Genomic DNA, 19,255 nt, shown 5'->3' with positions numbered 1-19,255 from the left:
AATGTCTGGCAACATCTTTACATGTTGTGCTGACAAACTGCCATTGTTAAGAGTGCAATCTTGTGTTGAAAACTTCCAGTTACTTAAGACAGATCAAATGATTATTTTGATCATCTCCATTTTTTATCTGGTGCTGACTTAATATCCTTGGTACAAATTTAATATGAGATTATGTGTGCTTTTCTGAGGAGTCAGCTTGCCCATTCTGGGCATTTTGTGTCTTCCTAGAGGAAAAGAACTGTTTAAGGATTAGAAAGTGACTATCTCTAATAAATAGGTTATCTGAAATGCATGGAAGTATGAGAACCAAATTTCTGGATTAATTCCAAAATTGTGTATTCCATCCCAATGCATTCTCTCATTTAAAAAAAAAAATCCTGAAAATCCAGTTGTGTGTTTCAGACTTTGAAAGATGAAAAATGTGCACCAAACAGTCTGTTTTCTTTGTATATTATTGGTCTTAAATAGTCATGATTGCTTCTTGTATTCTTTAACTTCTAGTATTCTCCCTGTGCCCACTGGAAAATTTTAAGTGTCATTTCATTTTGCTTTTTGTTTGTTTTCTAGTCCTTATATTTAAAATGGTAGATTATGCCAGTGGAAAAGATAGCAATACATTTTCTTTCAAATGAGGTTTCTCTTTCTGAATGTACTAGCCATTGTAGAAGCCTGCCAGCAGTACACCTGTAGAGATGTCAGTCACAAAAGCTAGGAAGAAAAAAAGTAAATTTTAGCTATCAGCCAGGACAAGGCAGCAGCTGTGGTAAGAAGCTGCATGGCTTCTATTTGGAATGTAATTCCTAAATAACATGTTTCATCAGTGCTTTTAAAAAATGATTTATTTAAGAAAATGATATAAAGATGCTAAGAAATGCATTCTTCAAACAAATATTTTTTTCTTGATAATGGGAAGAAGGTGGAACTAATTTTTAATTGGATAAATTAATGCATAAGGCCTGTATGACAGGATTTGTCATGGATGTTGGTTTTCATTGAAGTTGGTGGGAATTCTAAAGTTCACTTGAAATAGAGCTGAAAGGCCTTTCAAGTGTTAGTTCCTGTGAGCTAGATCTAAGCAATCAAGGTTGTATAAGAACAGATAGCTTGCTTATAATCTGGCAAAATGAATGCCTTATGCTGTCAATAGAAAGTGAATTTCTGCTGTATAAGGAAAATGCAATTCAAGAACAAAAAAGAGAAGTTGTGCAGGAAGGTTGCATTTGCTGTCTATCACCTCAGTTCTCAAAACTCAGGTCTCACGTTGTGGGCAGGGCAGTGCTGATGTAGTGGGCTTCTGGCTAGGCAGAGAAAGTAAAAAGGTGCCCCTGTAGCATTTAGAGGAAAATACACTTTTTCCCCAGAATCATGGAAATTGCAGTTTGTGTTCATTAAGAAGCATATGATTCAAGAATTACAGTGTGAGAAACTAAAACACAGTTTTTTCATTTAAAGATTGAACCATATATTGAGTAACTGTGATTCTTTGAAGTCTACATTTAGGACAAGGAGATGTTCTGAGCAGAAAGTTGGAATTGAAGGCGGTAAACTTGTGTCTCAGGAACTGAACATGTCATGATAGTTTTTGCTGCGAATAAGACACATGACCAAAATGCTGACTCTTCAAGAGCATTGGGAAAAATGCTCTTTAAATTTGTACTGGGCTTTGATTCTCTTTTTTGTCATCAGGCAGGATATGTGGTGTGTAAGAAGCTAAACAGGAGGTCTTTATAGCCAAGTCTTTTACTGAATATCTACAGTATTTTTCAGACTAAATGTTTTCTTCTTTTATGCCACTTCCCACACCCCCTCTTACTTTATTGTGAGCCTGTCCTTTGTCAGATATATGCAGAAATCCAGTGCTTTAGTTACAGCAGTTTCCTGCTATTGTAATAAATAAATAAATAGCTGTAGCTTAGCCTGGCAGTGGGTCCAAGACTGTAAGTTGTGATCTGTCATTGCACTGTTAAACCTCAGCAGAACTGAGACAGTAGCTCTTGCTATGCCCGACATAAAGCATGTGAGAAGGCACCTTGTGCCATTTCAGTAGCTGCAGATCAGGGAGAAAATACACAAAGTAATACTTGCTTTGCAAAAAATTATTAGCATGGAATAGGAAACGCTTCTCACAGCAAAGCTCTTGAAAGATGTCTAACACAGTCCCAGTTAATTTAGAGCTATGTGCTGTTTCTCAAAAGATGAGGAACTGAAATAATTCTATTCTAGATGCCTCTAGGAATGAAATAAACTTGGATAGGTAGGAAAAATTTACATTCTTCATAGTGTATGAGTTTTTGTACTTGGTAGTTACTGAACTTAGAATCTTGTCTGTTTTCCTATCCTTGGCAGTATTACAGGGATGTATTTTCACATGAATGGAGTGTTCTTGAGTAATTTGTCTGACCATGCTGGGAACAAACAGTCTTTTCTTTCATGTCTGGCATGAACATTTTCTTCAGCTAACTTCTTACTGAAAAAAAGTTCCCATGTTGCATTCATATTTGGCTTTTGCTGAGTATGTATGCTTATATTTCAGGAAGTTTTGGGAGTAGTAGAACATCTTATTATATCGATAGTCTTGGGGGTATGTGAACAACAATTTGGGGTTTTTTGGTGGGTTTACCCAGGAATCAGTTGATTAAGCAGTCTTTCTCCTACTAGTGATTAAAATGACATTTCTTTCTCTACAAAAGCTGTTTTAACAGAAGTTCTCGATGTCTGTGTTCGTGTACTCATAGGATTGATTACAAGCATGAATCAGTATTAATTAATATTAAATGTGTGAATATAGGCAAGCTAGATAAACTACACTCAGTTTTAAAAGCTGTCAAAACTGAGTTGCTGCCTTTAAGTAGGGGTTTGATGTGTAGGATGATGCTAATGCACATCCAAGTAAAGAAATTATTGATTAAGATACATTAATTACATGAAGGCTACAGTGAATAACGTAGCTAGCTGCAGTAGGAAAATACTAGTATGTAACATTAGAAGAGTTTTGTAAGGAGGCATTGTTTTATTCTCAGAAAATCCAGCTATTTGTTGTCCCTTTTTTTTTTTTTTTTTTTGTCTCAAGTGCAGTTAATGGTCTGCTTCTCTGAAGAGGAGGAAAATACTCTCTTGAAGCCTTTTGTGAAAAGGTTTCTTAGTGGTGTGATGTATACTTCTCAGATTATTGGAAAATTAAGTTCAGTGAATGAGGCCTGGGAAGAGTTGTGCTTTTTTAAATCAATTTTTAGTTATGTACAAGGTGCTGTTTTACCTGATTAAAGACAAATGAAATTTTTTTTTGTTGTGGGGTGGTTGAGAAATTGAATTGGAGAATAGCTTTACTGATATGGCTTAAAACACGTGGAAGATGGGAGAGAGAACTGGTTCCAAAGAAGTATCAAATAATATCTGATTATGTAATATTTTCTCATAAGTTTAGTCAAACAATTTTAACTATGAAATAGCTCATGTCAAGACAACTACTTGCAGAAATTATGTTGATAGTGACTGTCATTATGGAAAACTTCCAAAATCAGTTTATTGGTTATCTGCAACTATTCGGTGTACAGTCCTCCAAACCATCACTCCTGTTGCTTATCTTTTTGGCTTCGGTGGAATTAAAATATGGGCTATCCCAAGTGAGCGGAGATTATAAGGTTTAGATAATTTTTAAAGTCCTTATGGAAGAGAGCATGTAATTACATTAACACTCCAGACCATGTATATCTGCTGCTTTACATAAATGTTTTACTGTAGGGTTGTTTGTGCCATAGTAGTGAAATATATAGGGCAAAGGGAAGTCAGACTGCACGGATTCTATCCTGTGTAATACTGCTAGTTTCTGTGTACATTAAGTGACCCAAGTTATTTGAAATTATTCTTGAAAAGCATCACTTGTATCTGGATTCTTGCTTGGACTGAAGAATAGTAGAAAAAGGAAAGCTAAAGCTATTCTGCGAGATACAAATTTGTAATGGCATAGTGATAACGGATTTTTCTTTTAATAGGTTCTGGAAAACATTAACCACACCAATGAATGGCTTGATCTTCACTCTCAGCTCCAGATGACTTGCCTTGTTGTTTGTAAGGGTATGTATACTTCCATTGTAAAAGCATTGGCAAAATCTAAAATGATTTTAGAACATGTCCTTGTAGCGTTTTGTTTTATTCACTTTGGCAGCCACACTTAGATTGTCTGTACCCAAGTGATCTCTAACTTAGTGGTTTATTCTTTAGCATTGCTTTACAGCCATGATAAAATGCAGTGTCAAATACCTCCTTGCTCATTTGAGGAGATACAGTGTGTCAATGCAACCAAAGGCCTTGGCCCTCTGCGACATGCCACTGAACATCTGGCTCACAAGCTTCATAGTTTTGCCCATCACTGTACCTTTCAAGATCATCTCATGCAGTCTGCTGAGGAGCAGGATTTCACTGCAAGGTCTTCCTGAAGACCTGCATACTGGTGTGGAGAAGAAGAAATAGAGGGTCATGTAGAATCTGTTATATGCTGGACATATACCTTGGGCAGTGCTGTCCTCTTAGTCTGCCTGGAAAATCGTTCTAGGAATATCCTACACCACCAAGTGATCTTGGTGACTTGCTGTCCTCTAAAAAGTTTGAATATAGCAAAAAATGGATAATGTATGATATTTTCTGAACATTTACTTTTCTAAAGCAACTACTTTGTTTCTAACTTAAGCTTCTGCTGTTAGATGTCGTTTGTTACTGAAAATGGAGAGGTTACTGCTGGAAAGCCAAATGAAGAGAAAACGTATAAAAAGGTAAATAAGACTTAACACCTTTTCACTGCATGTTTTTCCTTTCGTATTAGTAATTCAGACCTACTGTGCATGAAACGTATCTCAGAACTGACTAAATACAAGAATAAGCAAAACATGTTCCATGGATTTTTTGAAAGTACTTCATTCCTTCTGTGAAATCGTAACACATTTCTACCCACTGCAGAGCTGACCAGTTGAAAGCTTGTTCAGTACAGCTTTAAAGTATACATTCTTGCTGAATTGATGGAAATTCTTTGCTGTTAGCAACAGATACACCTCTGGGCATAAACACATCAGAAATTTAGTATGGTAAGTTCCCAAATGCTTTGAATGCTTATGTGATGTGTCTGGACTACAGAGCTACCCTACCACCTCCTCAGTGCTTTGTCAAACAGTAGACTTTTTGTTTGGTTTTTTTTTTAAAAAAAGCAATGTTGTTTAAGAGAGATACACTTAATGCAGGAGCATTAGCCGCGTAGGGCTATTTAGATGTTGTAACAGCAGCTGATACTGGTTTTGGTTTTGTTTTTCTGACACTGATTGTCTGGGACCAGCATTATTTAGGTCCACCTAGTACTGTTGATATCTAAGGGGAGCTATAAGTGCACATTTTTCTCTACATATTAACACAACCAAAGTGTTAGCTGCCAGATTTGATCATTTTCTTGATAGATCACCCGAAAGAAGTGATTTTTTTTCTAAATTTCTGTAATTTGGCACAGAGATCCACATGCTCCTACAGTATATATCATGGCTTAAGGTTTTAAATTTCTGAGTGTTGCCTACAGCACTGCTGGTGAAGTCAAGGAGGGTAATAAGCTGCTATTTCTTTTCCTGCCCCTTTTGTTGACAGATACATTTTCAGTATCTGGGTGGCCTTAACATTCCAGATAATTTTCTCAGAAATGAAAGGAAATAATAGTTGAGAAAATGCTTTTTTTTTTTTTTAGATATAGTTCATGTTCAGTTTCCCAGTTTATGACTTTAAAATATTGAAGTCTGAATTGTTCTTGACATTTAGTATGAGAAAGAAAGAAAAACTCCATGCCTGAGGTGGACACTTGCAGTTTTATATTGCTAGACTAGACAAGAGAAATTCTGGTAGTCCCACCACAGGTAAGTTTCCCTTCCCCCCTGTCATCCTACATGTTCTTCTGTGTTCCTGTTCAACTCTGAATTCACAATATTCCAGAGGAAGCCTTGTAAAGACTTTTCACCATGGCACAAATTCTTCTGTGAATTTACTGGATGTACTTCTCTGACAAAACCTAGGATTCACAGCCACGTTACGCTGGGAGATCATAGTGACTATCATCTCGAATTCAATCACCAATTGTCTGTACTTGTATCTTCGACATTTTAATTCAGTTTCTTATACTTACACCCTCAGTTGTTCTTTCTTCAAGATCCTGTGTTACATATGCCCCGTAGTTTAGTGTTATCACCAAATATCATTATGCTCCTGTTTTTTGTGATAATGTTAATAAAAAAATTAATAAATTTTGATGACACAATTTACCATGCAGCGCTTACCGGTAACATGTCTTTGCCTGATGCTTTCACTTTTAACAGTGTATCTCTCCCCTTAAGCCAAATTCCTTACAAAACTTGCACTTTCTGTTAATTCTCACCTTCTTCAGGTATTCCATGTAATATTGTTTCATATTTTTTACAGAATTCCAAAGGAATTGACTGCATATGTCTAGAAAGTTGGTTAAAGGATGTGCCTGACAGAACCTGTGTTTGACAGAGGCATTTCATGCTATTTACCATTTAATTATGTATTTTTAGGTAACTTTCACGAGGAGATCTTGTTCTGTTGAGGTCTTGTTTACAGTTAAGACCCTCCTGTCTTTTATCACCTACATCAATTTTCTTCACTCTTTTGTACAAGTATCACATTTACAGTTCTCCAGTCATGCACTGTTGCACTTGGTTTATTTGGCTGGAAAATACTTGCAGTTCTGTCCTGTGACTTCCTGTGCCACTTCCTTCACAGATCTGGGCTGTGGAAGAGCATGTTTCCTCAGCTGGTACTTTTTCAGCTGCTTGGGCAGTTCCTCTTCCCATCTACCGCTGTCATTGATCACAGTCGAAACACTTCGGAGGCAAGATATTCATGTAGTTCAGAAGTCAGGCTGTGCTAGCTAACCCATTCTCATTGCTCAAAGGCTTCACTTCCACTTTTTTTTTTTTAAAAAAAACCCCACATAATAAAGTTGAAGAAGCTTGTGCTGTTCAGCCTAGAAAAGCAAAGGACAATACCTTGGCTTGAATTGTGCCAATTCTGATTTTTACTCTGCTCTGCTTTGACCTCTAATGTATAGCACAAAGGCAGCTGTATAACTGCTGTTAAGATGGGACTAAGTTTATGAAGGGCTGTGTGCATGACACCTATGATACTGGTGTGTAACTTTGACCTGGAATATTCTTACCAGTGATGTGCTCCCCTGAAAAGATCCAGTAGCCAAAGAAATTTTGTCATGAGTGGGCATGGAAAGTTTCAATGGAGCAATGGTATATCTGGAAGCCGAATGAGTAACTAGCACGTACTTCAGATACACAGACATTAGAAAAGTTTCGTAATGTCAATTTTTATGTGGGTAATTCAAGGGATTTCTACTGATAATTCTGGGAGATAATAATCCTGAAATATGATGACAGATTCAGTCTCAACCCCACCCCAGGTAAAAGGTCACCCTTGCAAAGCAGAGAGATTAGTGAAGGAGGAGTTAATGCCATCCTGCCATCATCTCCTGTTGCGGGTTCCACATGAGGACTTGGTAGTAGTAACTCTGTTATGGGCTGTGTGCTTTGGTCTTAACTTTAAAGTCTTACATGGGCTCTTCTCACAAAGCAAAATGCCAGTGTGCCTCTTTATCCTCGCCCAGCAATTGCAAACGGGCTTGGTGATTCAGGATCTGCAATCACTTTGTGGGAAAAAGCACATCATACTCAGATGCATGCTGGAATGTCTATAACACCCAAAATAAAACGAAACCTCTAGGAATAACAGATGCATTGATACTGCCCTGCTGAAAGATTACATTTTCCTTTCATGGGGTAGGGCGTGAGGGGGAACAATCCTCAATCTGATCTAAAAATAAAAATAGCCTTTTGTTTTAAACAATTTTGCATTTTGCTTAATTATGTCTTGCATCCATTCATCTTTAATAGCATGCAAAGATTATGTCTGTGAGGCTTTAGTCATATATATGAATGTAAATTACATACAAACGGGAAAAGTGGTGCATGGAAAACATCTACTTTGTGATGTAAAATCCAATGACCCATAAGCGAAAATTAATTAAATGTCTTGGCTTTAGAGGCATTTTCCATGTGCCAGATCCAATGAGAAATAAACCTAACTAATCAACATATATTAAGCAATGTTTTAGATGCTTGATCTGGAAATGTAAATATCCCTTATTGAGAACTGTGAATTATCTCATAAGAGAAACCTTAGAGAAAATAGTTGCAAATACTTGATTTTTTTTTTTTAATCAATCTGGTTTATGCAAGTGTAAAAAATCAGTATTTTTGTCTTGGAGGTAAGGGTGGTTTTTATCTAGTGTAAATGAAACTGCTTACCCTAGCCAATACAATCTGTCCCATTGATATAGAGATGAATGATAGCTTACTAAAACCCATTTCCATCAGAAGACAAATTATTTTCTAATGTCTGTTTGAAGAAACACAGTCTTCCTCTGGGGCATGCAGAAAACCTCAACATTATTTTCCTTGTCGTTCACTCCTCCTTACTTCTGAAGACTGGAGCTGGTGATGTAGATACTACTTTGAGTAGGAGCTGAACTGGGCTAAGTAATGTGGAAGGGACATACAGCTGCAGTTGCACCTAGTGACATGCGACTCAGTTGCTGCAGCAGATGGAGAATGAGTGGGAACTAAAGACTCCTTAATCCACTCCCTCTTCTGTTTTTCCCACTTCGTTCTGTAATTCTGCCTTTTGCATGCTGTTCATACTGTCAGGGTGTGCACTGTTGAGGGTGATGTTCTCATCTAGGGCAGCCTCATCTCTGAGGACTAGTTAGCTGAGATAAATTAGTTTCTAGCTCTGTGCTAAGAACAACTTCTGAATTGACACTGGTGAAAATGGGCGATCCTCAAAATGTGCTTGTCTTTTCTCTGTGTGTATGCATCAAGTGTATTTTAGCCAGCTGTAACTCTTAAGCATAGTTTGGCCTTGGGAGAATTCCCAAAGGTATTGCTTATCTATTCATCCTGGGGGAAAAAGGAATCTTGTTCATAATGGAAAAATTTATTTCTGACCTCTAATATCTTTGCTGTACAGTAGCAATATGTTCTAAATGTGTCCTGAATCTATGTAGATTAGTTATAAGAGCTATTCATACATTAAAAACATCTGAAGCAGTGACTGTTTTTCACTGTTTTTAAGTTCACCTCAGTCAGGTAAAAATTAACTTTCTCCAGGAGAGCATCTCTGACTTCATCCAGGATAAAGCTTTCCAGAATAGTAAGGGGTCTGTAGGCCTATCAGTTGCATTTCTGAGACACTAGATTCTTCTAATGTTTTCTTTATGATTTCGTTCAACTCAGCTAAAATAGAGGTAGGCAACATCTTTATTTGAATTAGTTAAATCTGCATTTCTTCAATTTCCTACAATAGTCAAGTTTTGGCCCACTTCCCTGGCAGAAGAAAATCTGACTTGCCAGCTGCATGAATGTAAACAGCTTGGAGATCCAAGAAAATGTCTTACATTACTAAAACCTTGTGTGAGGCCTTGCACGAGCATTGCTGCAACATCCTTTCAGACTCTGAAATGCATAACTAGACCAAGGCAGTGGCACGGTTTTTATTATGAATCATGCTTCTTCATTCAGCTCTGATTTTTAAATTTTTTTTAGCTTTTAGTTTTTCTGCCACTGTAATTTGACATAAATGCTCTTCTGGCTTTTAATTGTCTAATATTATTTAGTCAAAGTCCTTGAGAGATGATGGAATACAACTTTGTGTTTGTTTTTTTTTTCTTTTGAAAACCACAACCTTCTCTTGCATACCATCTCTTTAAAATGGTGTTACTTAAAATGGGTCTGTTGGGCTGTTCAGTTGCAGTCATTTGCTGCAGAGTTATAATTTCTGGAACTCCTCCTGGTTTTTCTCTGTATCTGTAAATTTCAAGAAGTTACTAAGTTTACAGTGTGAATATTACCTAAAAAAATTGAGTTGCTTTAATCAAAGAACTTGTTTAATGGAAGAGAAACTTCACAGATATATGTACAGTCACCAGACTGTGGCTTCTCTTGGATATCCATCACAGTCTTGTCACTGAAATCTGGAGTATGCAATAGCCACTTTTTTCGTTTCCTCCTGGTATTTTGCAGACTTTGTTGTGAGAAGCTGCTGACACACATGCAGTTTTTGCATTGTGATGTAATCAATCACACAGTAGTCCCTAAATCTGCTTCCTGACAAAACAGATTTCAGTAGCATCCTGATGCTTAGTACTAGGATGATGACAAGAGTAGGACACAGATCTGTCAAAGCACATTAAGTATGTAGAAGAAAATCACACCAGAATACAAAGCAGATATATATATTGCAATTGTGGAAACCTGCTACTAGATTATCAAAATTTCTACTTGTAATCTGAAGGCTGGCACACGTGTATACGATTAGACTTTGTGTCTCATTATTACATATCTCGCGTCTCTTCTCTGGATATTACAAGCGCTTTACATAACCTGTTCAAAACTGGGTATCATAAGTGTGAGTCACTTTGCCCAGCAGCAAAGGGAATTTGCCTGAATAAAGGAAACTAGGTACCTATTGTTAGAGCTTGCAAACATGTATGAGCAGCGTTGCTGCATCACTTTTGGCATTGGCTTATGCCCTGCGTCTGATATTTGCACATAGAGTACTTATTCTTGCAGACATTGAAACTTTGCTGCTGGAGTTTTTGCTGCACTGGGACCTGTGTTTTCAATGGCAGACTTTTGAGCACTTTGTACATCTGCAAAGATACTAAAATTACTGTCTTTAGTGGTTTTGCCTGGATCAATGGCTACTACCAAATTTACAGGTCTCAAATTCTTTTTCTTGGAAAGATAGAGAGAAGAACCGAAGCCCTTGGATTCATGGCTACTCATGAAACTTAGTCATAAATGTTTTGAAATGGAGGAAAAATGAATTGAAAGCCATGGAGTCACCTGAATCCAATTTTGGAAAATTAAGGGAGATAAGATTCAGCTTAGGTCAGAAAATCATTTTGATAGCAGTTGAGCTGGAAGAATCTAATGTGTAGATATAACTGTTTCCTGGGAGAGCATCTCAACAATCTTGTTAAAATTATTGAAAGAACTACAAGAAATCTATTTTCACCAACTGCGAACAGTAATTATATAAAGAGGAAAAAAAATAATGCAATATTATCAGTTGCATTTGTTTAATGATCTAGCATTGATGCTAGCATTCAGCATAGAATGCCAGGAAAAGATAAGGTCTACTGTTTATATTTTAATAGCACAGCTGTTGGTATATATCATTTAGAAAGCACAGCCAACGCTATATAGAGCAGCATGTAGTGCTGCATTAGTTTCTACTGAGGCATCGCTCTAGAGTGCAAAGAAAAAGAATGACAAAAGAACATGGCATAGACTAGTATAATTTCAGCTTTCGGAAAGGAGATACACCCTGAATATATCTACTCTTTCCTGCAGACCTTTATTTTCCTGGGTCTATCAGACCATTTCTAATTACATCTGCATTGTACAAATAAATACCTATCTGTCTTTCTCATTATTTTGAGTTGTAGATTGCCTTATTATAAGAAAAACATTGGGTAGAGTTTTCGTCTGGAGGTGACAGCTGCTTCTTGCAAAGCAGACTAGTGGCACTAAGGTAATTTTGTTCTGTAGGAAGAAAGAACAACTTAGTAATATCCGTTCACCGCCTCAGACCCATCCCCCACCAACCTAGCAGCAAGATCCAGAAGTGAGGATGATGGGTAGAAGTCCAGCCTCATGAAGAGTGGCCTGCAGCAGCTGGGCAAATATTTGATTGTGAGAAAGCCAGTGTGAACTGAAGGAAGAGTGAAGGAGTACTGTGGCTGTGACCCATGGTTACAGGCTGTGGAGAAACAGTAAGACTAGTTCAGACCATGGGATTTTTAGTAATTTTATGGCCCTGTTTGTGATTTAATGTAAAAGGAAATTGGTAGCTCAGATGTGGCAGCTGCAGACAACATGTTGAGATGGGGGTAGCCACCTCCAGAAGCTTCAACAGAAGCAGCTGCAAGAAGTGTTGTTTCAATGGGACTGTAAGCTCAGCAGTCACTCAAAGGTGAGAGTGCACTAGTGCAGAAGCAGTGGACTAGGCAATAGCCACACACATCTTGAATCTAATTACAACTTCCTAATGTTCAAAGACAGCTCTCTTTAAATGTTGTTTGAAGAAGACATACTGGTTTTTCATCAGGCACTCTGCTGAGGTAGTTTGTCTTAAGGGTTTACACAATCTATGGACGCTTAGTACCTTTTCAGGAGTCTGGAAAAGATAAACTCTGTTTGCATGGGAGTGATAGTGTGCGTGGATGCCTGGTACTTTGCCTAACCAGTATAACTAAGGAACAAATGCTTACTTGTAATAGAAAATTCACATCTGGCCTAATTTATGTGGCTTGAATAATTCTGACCAAGTGAGACCCTGTGGATTTCTTTTTTTTTATCTTTGCTGAGAATGCTGCCTGCAGAAAGGCATCTATCATTAAGACCCACCAAGCAACAGAGTGGGCTGGTGAGGGAGATGGGAGAAGTCTTCTCCACAGACAGTAGTAAAAAGAAATGAACTTATGGTAGCAATGTTGTGGGAAGCATGGTTCTGTTAATCAGTGGTGACTTCTGCTCATATGCCTTTTTTTCCTCATCTCTTACACAGAACTGTGGTAACTGGGTATCTCTACAATTTCATTAGTCAGATTTTAAAACCTGTTTGAATGTCAGTAGTTCAGAGGGTGGAAGAAAGCAAACATCATCTTGCCTTCCAGAGTGATAAAGAGGTGGAGTTGCTTAGGCAGAGTTAATTTTTTTTCATTGCTTTATAGCACCTGCAATACGGCAGCTGTCTTCTGGAAGAGTCACCATCTTTGCCTCAGAATGTTCATAGGCCAAACTTCAGCTGTGATAAAATTAGTTATAAAAAGTGAGAACGGATAAACAAGGACAAAGTTTACATCCACACAGTCCTAAAGGACATCCCTAGGATGTCTACTTTTAAAGAAGGCAAAAATGTTAGAGTTGTATTTTTCATGAGCTGCTTGTGGGGAATGCATAAAATTTAGCAAAGAACAATTGAGACTTAGAAGAATGGGAAAATGACTTTGTGAATGAGAGTAGAGGGGAACTTCTATTAAATTAATGAAGCCTGCATCCCGCTTAGTTCCTCTCTGCTCATGGTTTGTTAAATGATTTGTTTTCTGTCATTAATAGCACCATACATATGTGAGAAAATACAAGAAACCTTGTTTAAAAGAATAAACCTGTTTACCATATCTGAAGTCTTTGTGCACTGTGTACTCGGAACCTGTCCTTTACCGTTGCATCAGTGGTTAGTTAGGTTTGCCAGCCATTTGCAACTTTCACACTCTAATGGAAGTAATGATTTGGCAATGTATAATATACTTTCTGGAACTATAGTACTTATATTTCTGTCATCCCTGGATTTTTTTTCCATTTTTTTTAAAGGATAGACTTTTCCAATTCTTTCAGTAACCTTGTCCCTAACTTGCACAGTTGTTAAATAGCTTCAGTTGGTTTATTACCTGAATGTAAACTGCCTTTACATACATTATGCGTGTTTGATTAACACCTTTATTTTATGAAAATAATGAATCTAAATTTTACAGAACAAGCCTGAAAGCAATTATCTGCAGGAAGAGCAATGTTAAAATCCTACTTAGTACATTTGTGGGATCATGCACAAACTTAGTATCTCATTTGAAAGGATTTAAATCCTCATTTATTTTGCTAATCTGAAAAAGGATTTCAGCTTGGGGTGATGTAGAGCAAGTGGAAGACCTGTCTGTAGAGAACAGTAGTTCATGAGACAGCACATCTCGTGCTAAAATTTATCGGTGATGCAGATATTCTATATACCTGTGTTCTGTATTGTATTCTGTTTACATCCTGTAACCTGTTGTTATGCTTTATGACTCTGCATATAATTTTTCATCTCTACAGACCTTTTAGTAACACTGTGTGACAAATACAGAGAAAATATATAGTTACTTACAAAAAGGGGCAAAGGTATGTTTCATCTGAATGAAGACAATTTAAACTTTTATATACAGGGATAAAACTGTGGAGAGAGTTTTTGCCTCAACAGTTCAGAAACTGTGGGACTTCGGCTGGAGCACTTTATCCCCAGTACATCTCTTCCTGAAATGCATCTCTGTTTCCATTTAACAGGCAGCTGGTGGGAGGTGGAAGAGAAATGGCCCTACCTACTTTGGAATACTGGCACTCTGGGGCAGTAGTACAGGGAATGGGCAATTTCTCAGTTTGCATGTGTGCAGGAATTACAATTCAGATTTTACTTAATTATACAGTTTCATGCTTTCCTTCTCAGTATCTATTTAAGATACAGTTTAACCTGAATTTGTGTCAAAGTCTTGATTTTCTCTCCTGAACTAACTTCTGTTGAAAACCTAGAGTGAGGAGAAACTCTACTTGATTCTTCTTGTGGATTGAAGAGAAGTCCAGGGGTCCCACTACAAAGACAAGAGTGTGCTGGCCGTGTGGCACAAAGCACTGAGCTAGCATAAATTCAGTGTTCATTGAGATGTGTTCAGGAGGTGATGACACATTAATTTTGAGGAGGAAGGCTTTTTGCTAGTTCAGACTTCGCTTGTCCTCCTGCAGCCAGTAGAAAGACAAGCATAAGCCCTATGCAATTTGGTTTATGCTATGAGGGCTTGATATTTTTTTTTTATTCATCTGGGTGGCTGACAGTGCTTATGTGAATCAGGGAACTCATTTTGCTGAAAACTTTTATCAGATCTTTTGTAACTGGTTGGCTGGTCACAGAGAAATGGTTGCTGGCACAGTGGAAGGAGTATCAGTGCATAGATTTGGAGGTCTGGAGAGGAAAGAGCAGGTCTGTCCTTTTCAACAGCAGCATCAGAAGTGAAGATCATCGTAAGTCAGTAAGACCTTGGTTGTGCGAGAGAGATGAGGTTGTGTGCCTACATTCAAGCTCATGCTGTTACATGTTTCCAAGGAGGACAGATCCTGGCCTGGCACATTAGGATCCACAGTATCAGAGCCAATAAAACGTAGTTCAGTCTGAAATTGGCAATATTTTTTAATGGATTTCTGTCTTCGTTGTCAGTACAAAAAACACCAAAGCACCTGTGCAGTAGACAGTAATACCCTAATCAGCAAAAGGAGGATGGTAACACTTTTGCTTTGTTTTGTCCCTGTAAGGCAAGGAATACAAATTTGCATTTGTAGATTCCAATAAATATATTTTTGTAGTAATACAATGGATGAATCCATTGGAGTGTTGATCTACTCGACGGTAGGGAGGCTCTGCAGAGGGATTTGGACAGGCTGGAGCGATGGGCTAAGGCCAACTGTAGGAGTTTCAATAAGGCCCAATGCCGGGTGCTGCACTTGGGCCACAACAACCCCCAGCAGCGCTACAGGCTTGGGGAGGAGTGGCTGGAGAGCTGCCAGTCAGAGAGGGACCTGAGGGTGTTGATTGACAGCCGGCTGAACATGAGCCAGCAGTGTGCCCAGGTGGCCAAGAAGGCCAGTGGTATCCTGGCTTGTATCAGCAGTAGCGTGGCCAGCAGGGACAGGGAAGTGATCTTACCCCTGTACTCGGCACTGGTGAGGCCACACCTCGATGACTGTGTTCAGTTTTGGGCACCTCACTACAAAAAGGACATTGAATTACTCGAGCGTGTCCAGAGAAAGGCAACGAAGCTGGTGAAGGGTCTGGAGCACAGGTCGTACGAGGAGCAGCTGAGGGAACTGGGGTTGTTTAGTCTGGAGAAGACGAGGCTGAGGGGAGACCTCATCGCCCTCTACAGCTACCTGAAAGGAGGTTGCAGAGAGCTGGGGATGAGTCTCTTTAACCAAGTAGTAAGCGATAGGACAAGAGGGAATGGCCTCAAATTGCGCCAGGGAAGGTTTAGACTGGATATTAGGAAGTATTTCTTTACAGCACGGGTTGTTAGGCGTTGGAATGGGCTGCCCAGGGAGGTGGTGGAGTCCCCATCCCTGGAGGTGTTTAAGAGTAGGGTCAACATAGCGCTTAGAGATACGTGTAGGTGTAGTTGGGAACTGTCAATGTTAGGTTAATGGTTGGACTGGATGATCTTCAAGGTCTTTTCCAACCTAGATGATTCTGTGATTCTGTGAATCAAGAACATTTCCCCTGAGGCTTGAGGAGCAGCTTTTTTAATTCTTCCTTGGATTCTGTTCTTAATCACAAAATAATAATAATGAAGTTAGACCAAGACTAGTGTTTGCATTGACACAAATTCCAAGGTTTGTTTTGTTTTCATTTTAAGGCTTGTGAAAAACAAAAACTTGTCATTTGCTAAGGGGATATTGGGTGACCAGCCTTTGTTGGGGTTAATTTATAACGGTAGCTCCAAATGATTGATTTTGGGCCAGCAGTTGCCTTCAGCATTCTGTAACTGCTATCAATTTGTTTTAAAACAGTTGTTAAAGTATCCTGAATGATTTCATAACATTGCATTTCTGTTAAACCCATTGCTGTGATTGATGCAGAAAGGATGGGTGATTACTAATGGCACTCTTGAATAGGAGTGGAAATTAGCAAGAAGGTAACCTTGTAGGTAAGATCTGCACCATACTAGTAGAAGGCCTTACATTTTGCCCTCCAGAGACTCTCGGTCTTCTTTCAAATTTGCAGAAATCCTACAGAAATTGTTTATGAGCTTGAAAGGTGACAAAGCTCTCCTCTTGAAATCATATTGCCACGTTACCTGCCTTGGGTTTTTTGTTTGGTTGGTTGGTTTTTTTTTTTGAATGGCCTATTCTTTCTTATTAATTAAATACAACACTGTGCTATCTGCTGCTCTTTGAGACATAGTTCCTTGCTGTGACAGTGAACAAGATGGGCATCCAGCTATGAAGCAGAAACTCTATTTGTACGTGTGGTGGTTTGATCAAAGTTACATAATTACTGCTTTTGTTGGGCATTAATCATTCATGAATAGAGGCCTTTTCAAGGAAAGAAAAATGTGAATCTTTGACACAAAGCCAAATCTTTTTAATAGTCAAAGTAGCAGTCTAAGCATGGTGGTGGTGTTTATTCCCACCGAACTGTCTGTTCTAAACTGTTATGCAAGCGCAAGTTCTGCTTGGTGTGCAGTCTTAATTATTTAGGAGTTACACATCTCTGTCTTCTTTTCTAAAAATAAGCAGTCAGTCTAGCGTGTACTGTTCCGAGAAGTATAACAAGAGTAGTTTTGTTTACTTGAACCCTTTCTTATGTAATTCCCACTCCTGAAATGTTTTTGTTCAAGTGCTGAAGTATTCTGACCATGAAACTTCTGGTGTTCTTTGCTTCTGCTGATAGAGTCTCTTGCTTCTTTGGTGGATGGGAAGTAACACCTGAAAACAGACACCAAAATTGTATCTTCAAACTGGTGAAAATACACCAGGCCGAGGAAAGACGTTCCCTTCCTGATAGCCTTCTTTCCCTTCCCAATGGTTTTCTTTATTCATTCCTTCCATTTTTCTTAAGAATTCCTTTGTTGACTGATTTCTTATTTTGATTCAGTTCTGCCATTGTTTTATCCATCCAGCAGGATTGTCTAGTCAGCATGAGAAAGTTTCAGAGATGGTCTCAAATTATGTATATACAGTATCCATCACAATTTGGCACTGTCCTTTTGAACCCTTCTCTCCCCTGCAAGTCCTGTTCATTGAATTTAAGTAATTTCACTATATATGTATAGATTTTTATATAGAGATTTTTCTTTCCTCATCACTTCCATTCCTCTCTGGATTCCCCCCAGTTAATGCACCTCTTGCATTGACCATTAAGCAGAACTTAATAAATACGTTTGTATCCAGAATCTGCATTGAAACATTAGCCTGCATTGTGATGTCTTGGCATGCACGTACAATTGCCTGGAATTTGTGACTGTTTTTCTAGAAGATAATGCATGTAGTTTCAAACTCTTGAAGAGTTTGAATGTCCAGTTAGATTGGAAATGTTTTAAGAGCATCCTGATGGATGGCTGTAGGCTGTTTTGTAATGACAGGCAGGGAAGAATAGGAGAAGGAGTTGCACTCTATGTTAAGGAGAACCTTGAATGTATAGAATTCAGCTGCGGAGATTGTGGAAGCCCTATCGAATGCCTCTGGGTCAAGATCAGAGGGCCTGTCTCCAAGGGAGACCTTACGGTAGGCATCTGCTAGCAACCTCCAAACCAGGACAGTAAGGCCAATGAAGCAATATTTGGGTCACTTAGGCAAGCTTTGGGTCAACAGAACCTGGTTCTTATGGGTGACTTCAACTACCCAGACATTCAATGGAAGAACAATGCAGCAGCTCACATGTCACCCGTCAAGTTCCTGGAATGCGTAGAGGACTGCTTCCTCATACAAATGTTAGATGTGCCAACCAGGAATGAGGCACTACTGAACTTGCTACTCACAAACCAAGAAAACCTGCCTTGTAATATCTCAGTTAGTGATAGCCTTGGCTGTGGTGATCACAATATTGTGGCGTTTGGGATCCTGCTGAGCATGCTGAAGGTTAGTACTAAGACAAAGCTTTTAGATTTTAGAAGAGCAAACTTCAGCTCACTCAGAGCTCAACTGGGAGGGATTCCGTGGGAAGCTTCCTTGGAGGATAAAGGAACTAGCGAGTGCTGGAAGTTCTTCAAGAATGCTCTCCTGGAAGCAAAAAACAGGTCATCCCCTTGTAAAGGTAAGGGAAGCAGGCGGAGCAAGAGACCCCCTTAGCTTAAGTGTGAGCTTCTCAGTCTGCTCAAAACAAAAACAGAAGCGTAGCAGAGATGGAAAAGCAGACAAACACCTGTCGAGAACTACAAAGGCATTGCCAGGGCATGCAGAGTTGCTTTCTAGCAAAAGCTCAGCTTAAATTGAAATTGGCCAGAGATGTCCAAAACTACAAGAATCTTCAGGTACATAAACAAGAAATAGAAACAGAAAGAAAATACTGGCCCACTGTTAAGCAGGAGAGGTGAATTAGTCACCAGCAATGCTGAAAAGGCAGTGGTTGTCAACACTTCGTTCAGCTCTATCTTTACCAGCACTGTTGGACCCAGACCTTGGGAGCAAAATTACAGGTTGATGCAAACACGAACTCACTGTCAGTGAAGAGTTGGTATATGAACTATTACAGGAGCTTGACCCATACAATCAGTGGACAATATGCACCTGAGGGTGTTAAGAGAGGTGGCAGACCTCATTGCAAGACTGCTCTCCATAATCTTTAA

The 19,255-nt window shown here is 38.8% G+C and overlaps 1 protein-coding gene across 7 annotated transcripts in view; it reads left to right on the top strand.

Annotated features, from left to right (window-relative positions):
- Positions 1–19,255, top strand: part of PIP5K1B (phosphatidylinositol-4-phosphate 5-kinase type 1 beta) — a 121,939-nt gene that overhangs the window by 32,958 nt on the left and 69,726 nt on the right. For 5 of the 7 annotated variants that reach the window (XM_074856331.1, XM_074856327.1, XM_074856332.1 and 2 more), the window contains 2 exons: positions 3,993–4,074; positions 4,701–4,769. In XM_074856331.1, the coding sequence (XP_074712432.1) occupies positions 4,701–4,769 (69 nt within the window). In that variant the 5' untranslated portion in view covers positions 3,993–4,074. Of the gene's footprint in view, positions 1–3,992; positions 4,075–4,687; positions 4,770–19,255 lie in introns of all 7 variants that reach the window. The other 2 variants (XM_074856330.1, XM_074856333.1) reach the window with 1 other exon arrangement.

Source organism: Strix uralensis, chromosome Z (assembly GCF_047716275.1).
Source record: "Strix uralensis isolate ZFMK-TIS-50842 chromosome Z, bStrUra1, whole genome shotgun sequence".
Lineage (NCBI taxonomy): Eukaryota > Metazoa > Chordata > Aves > Strigiformes > Strigidae > Strix > Strix uralensis.
Note: the sequence above shows the minus strand (reverse complement) of the source record. Positions and strands in the feature narration are given on the sequence as shown.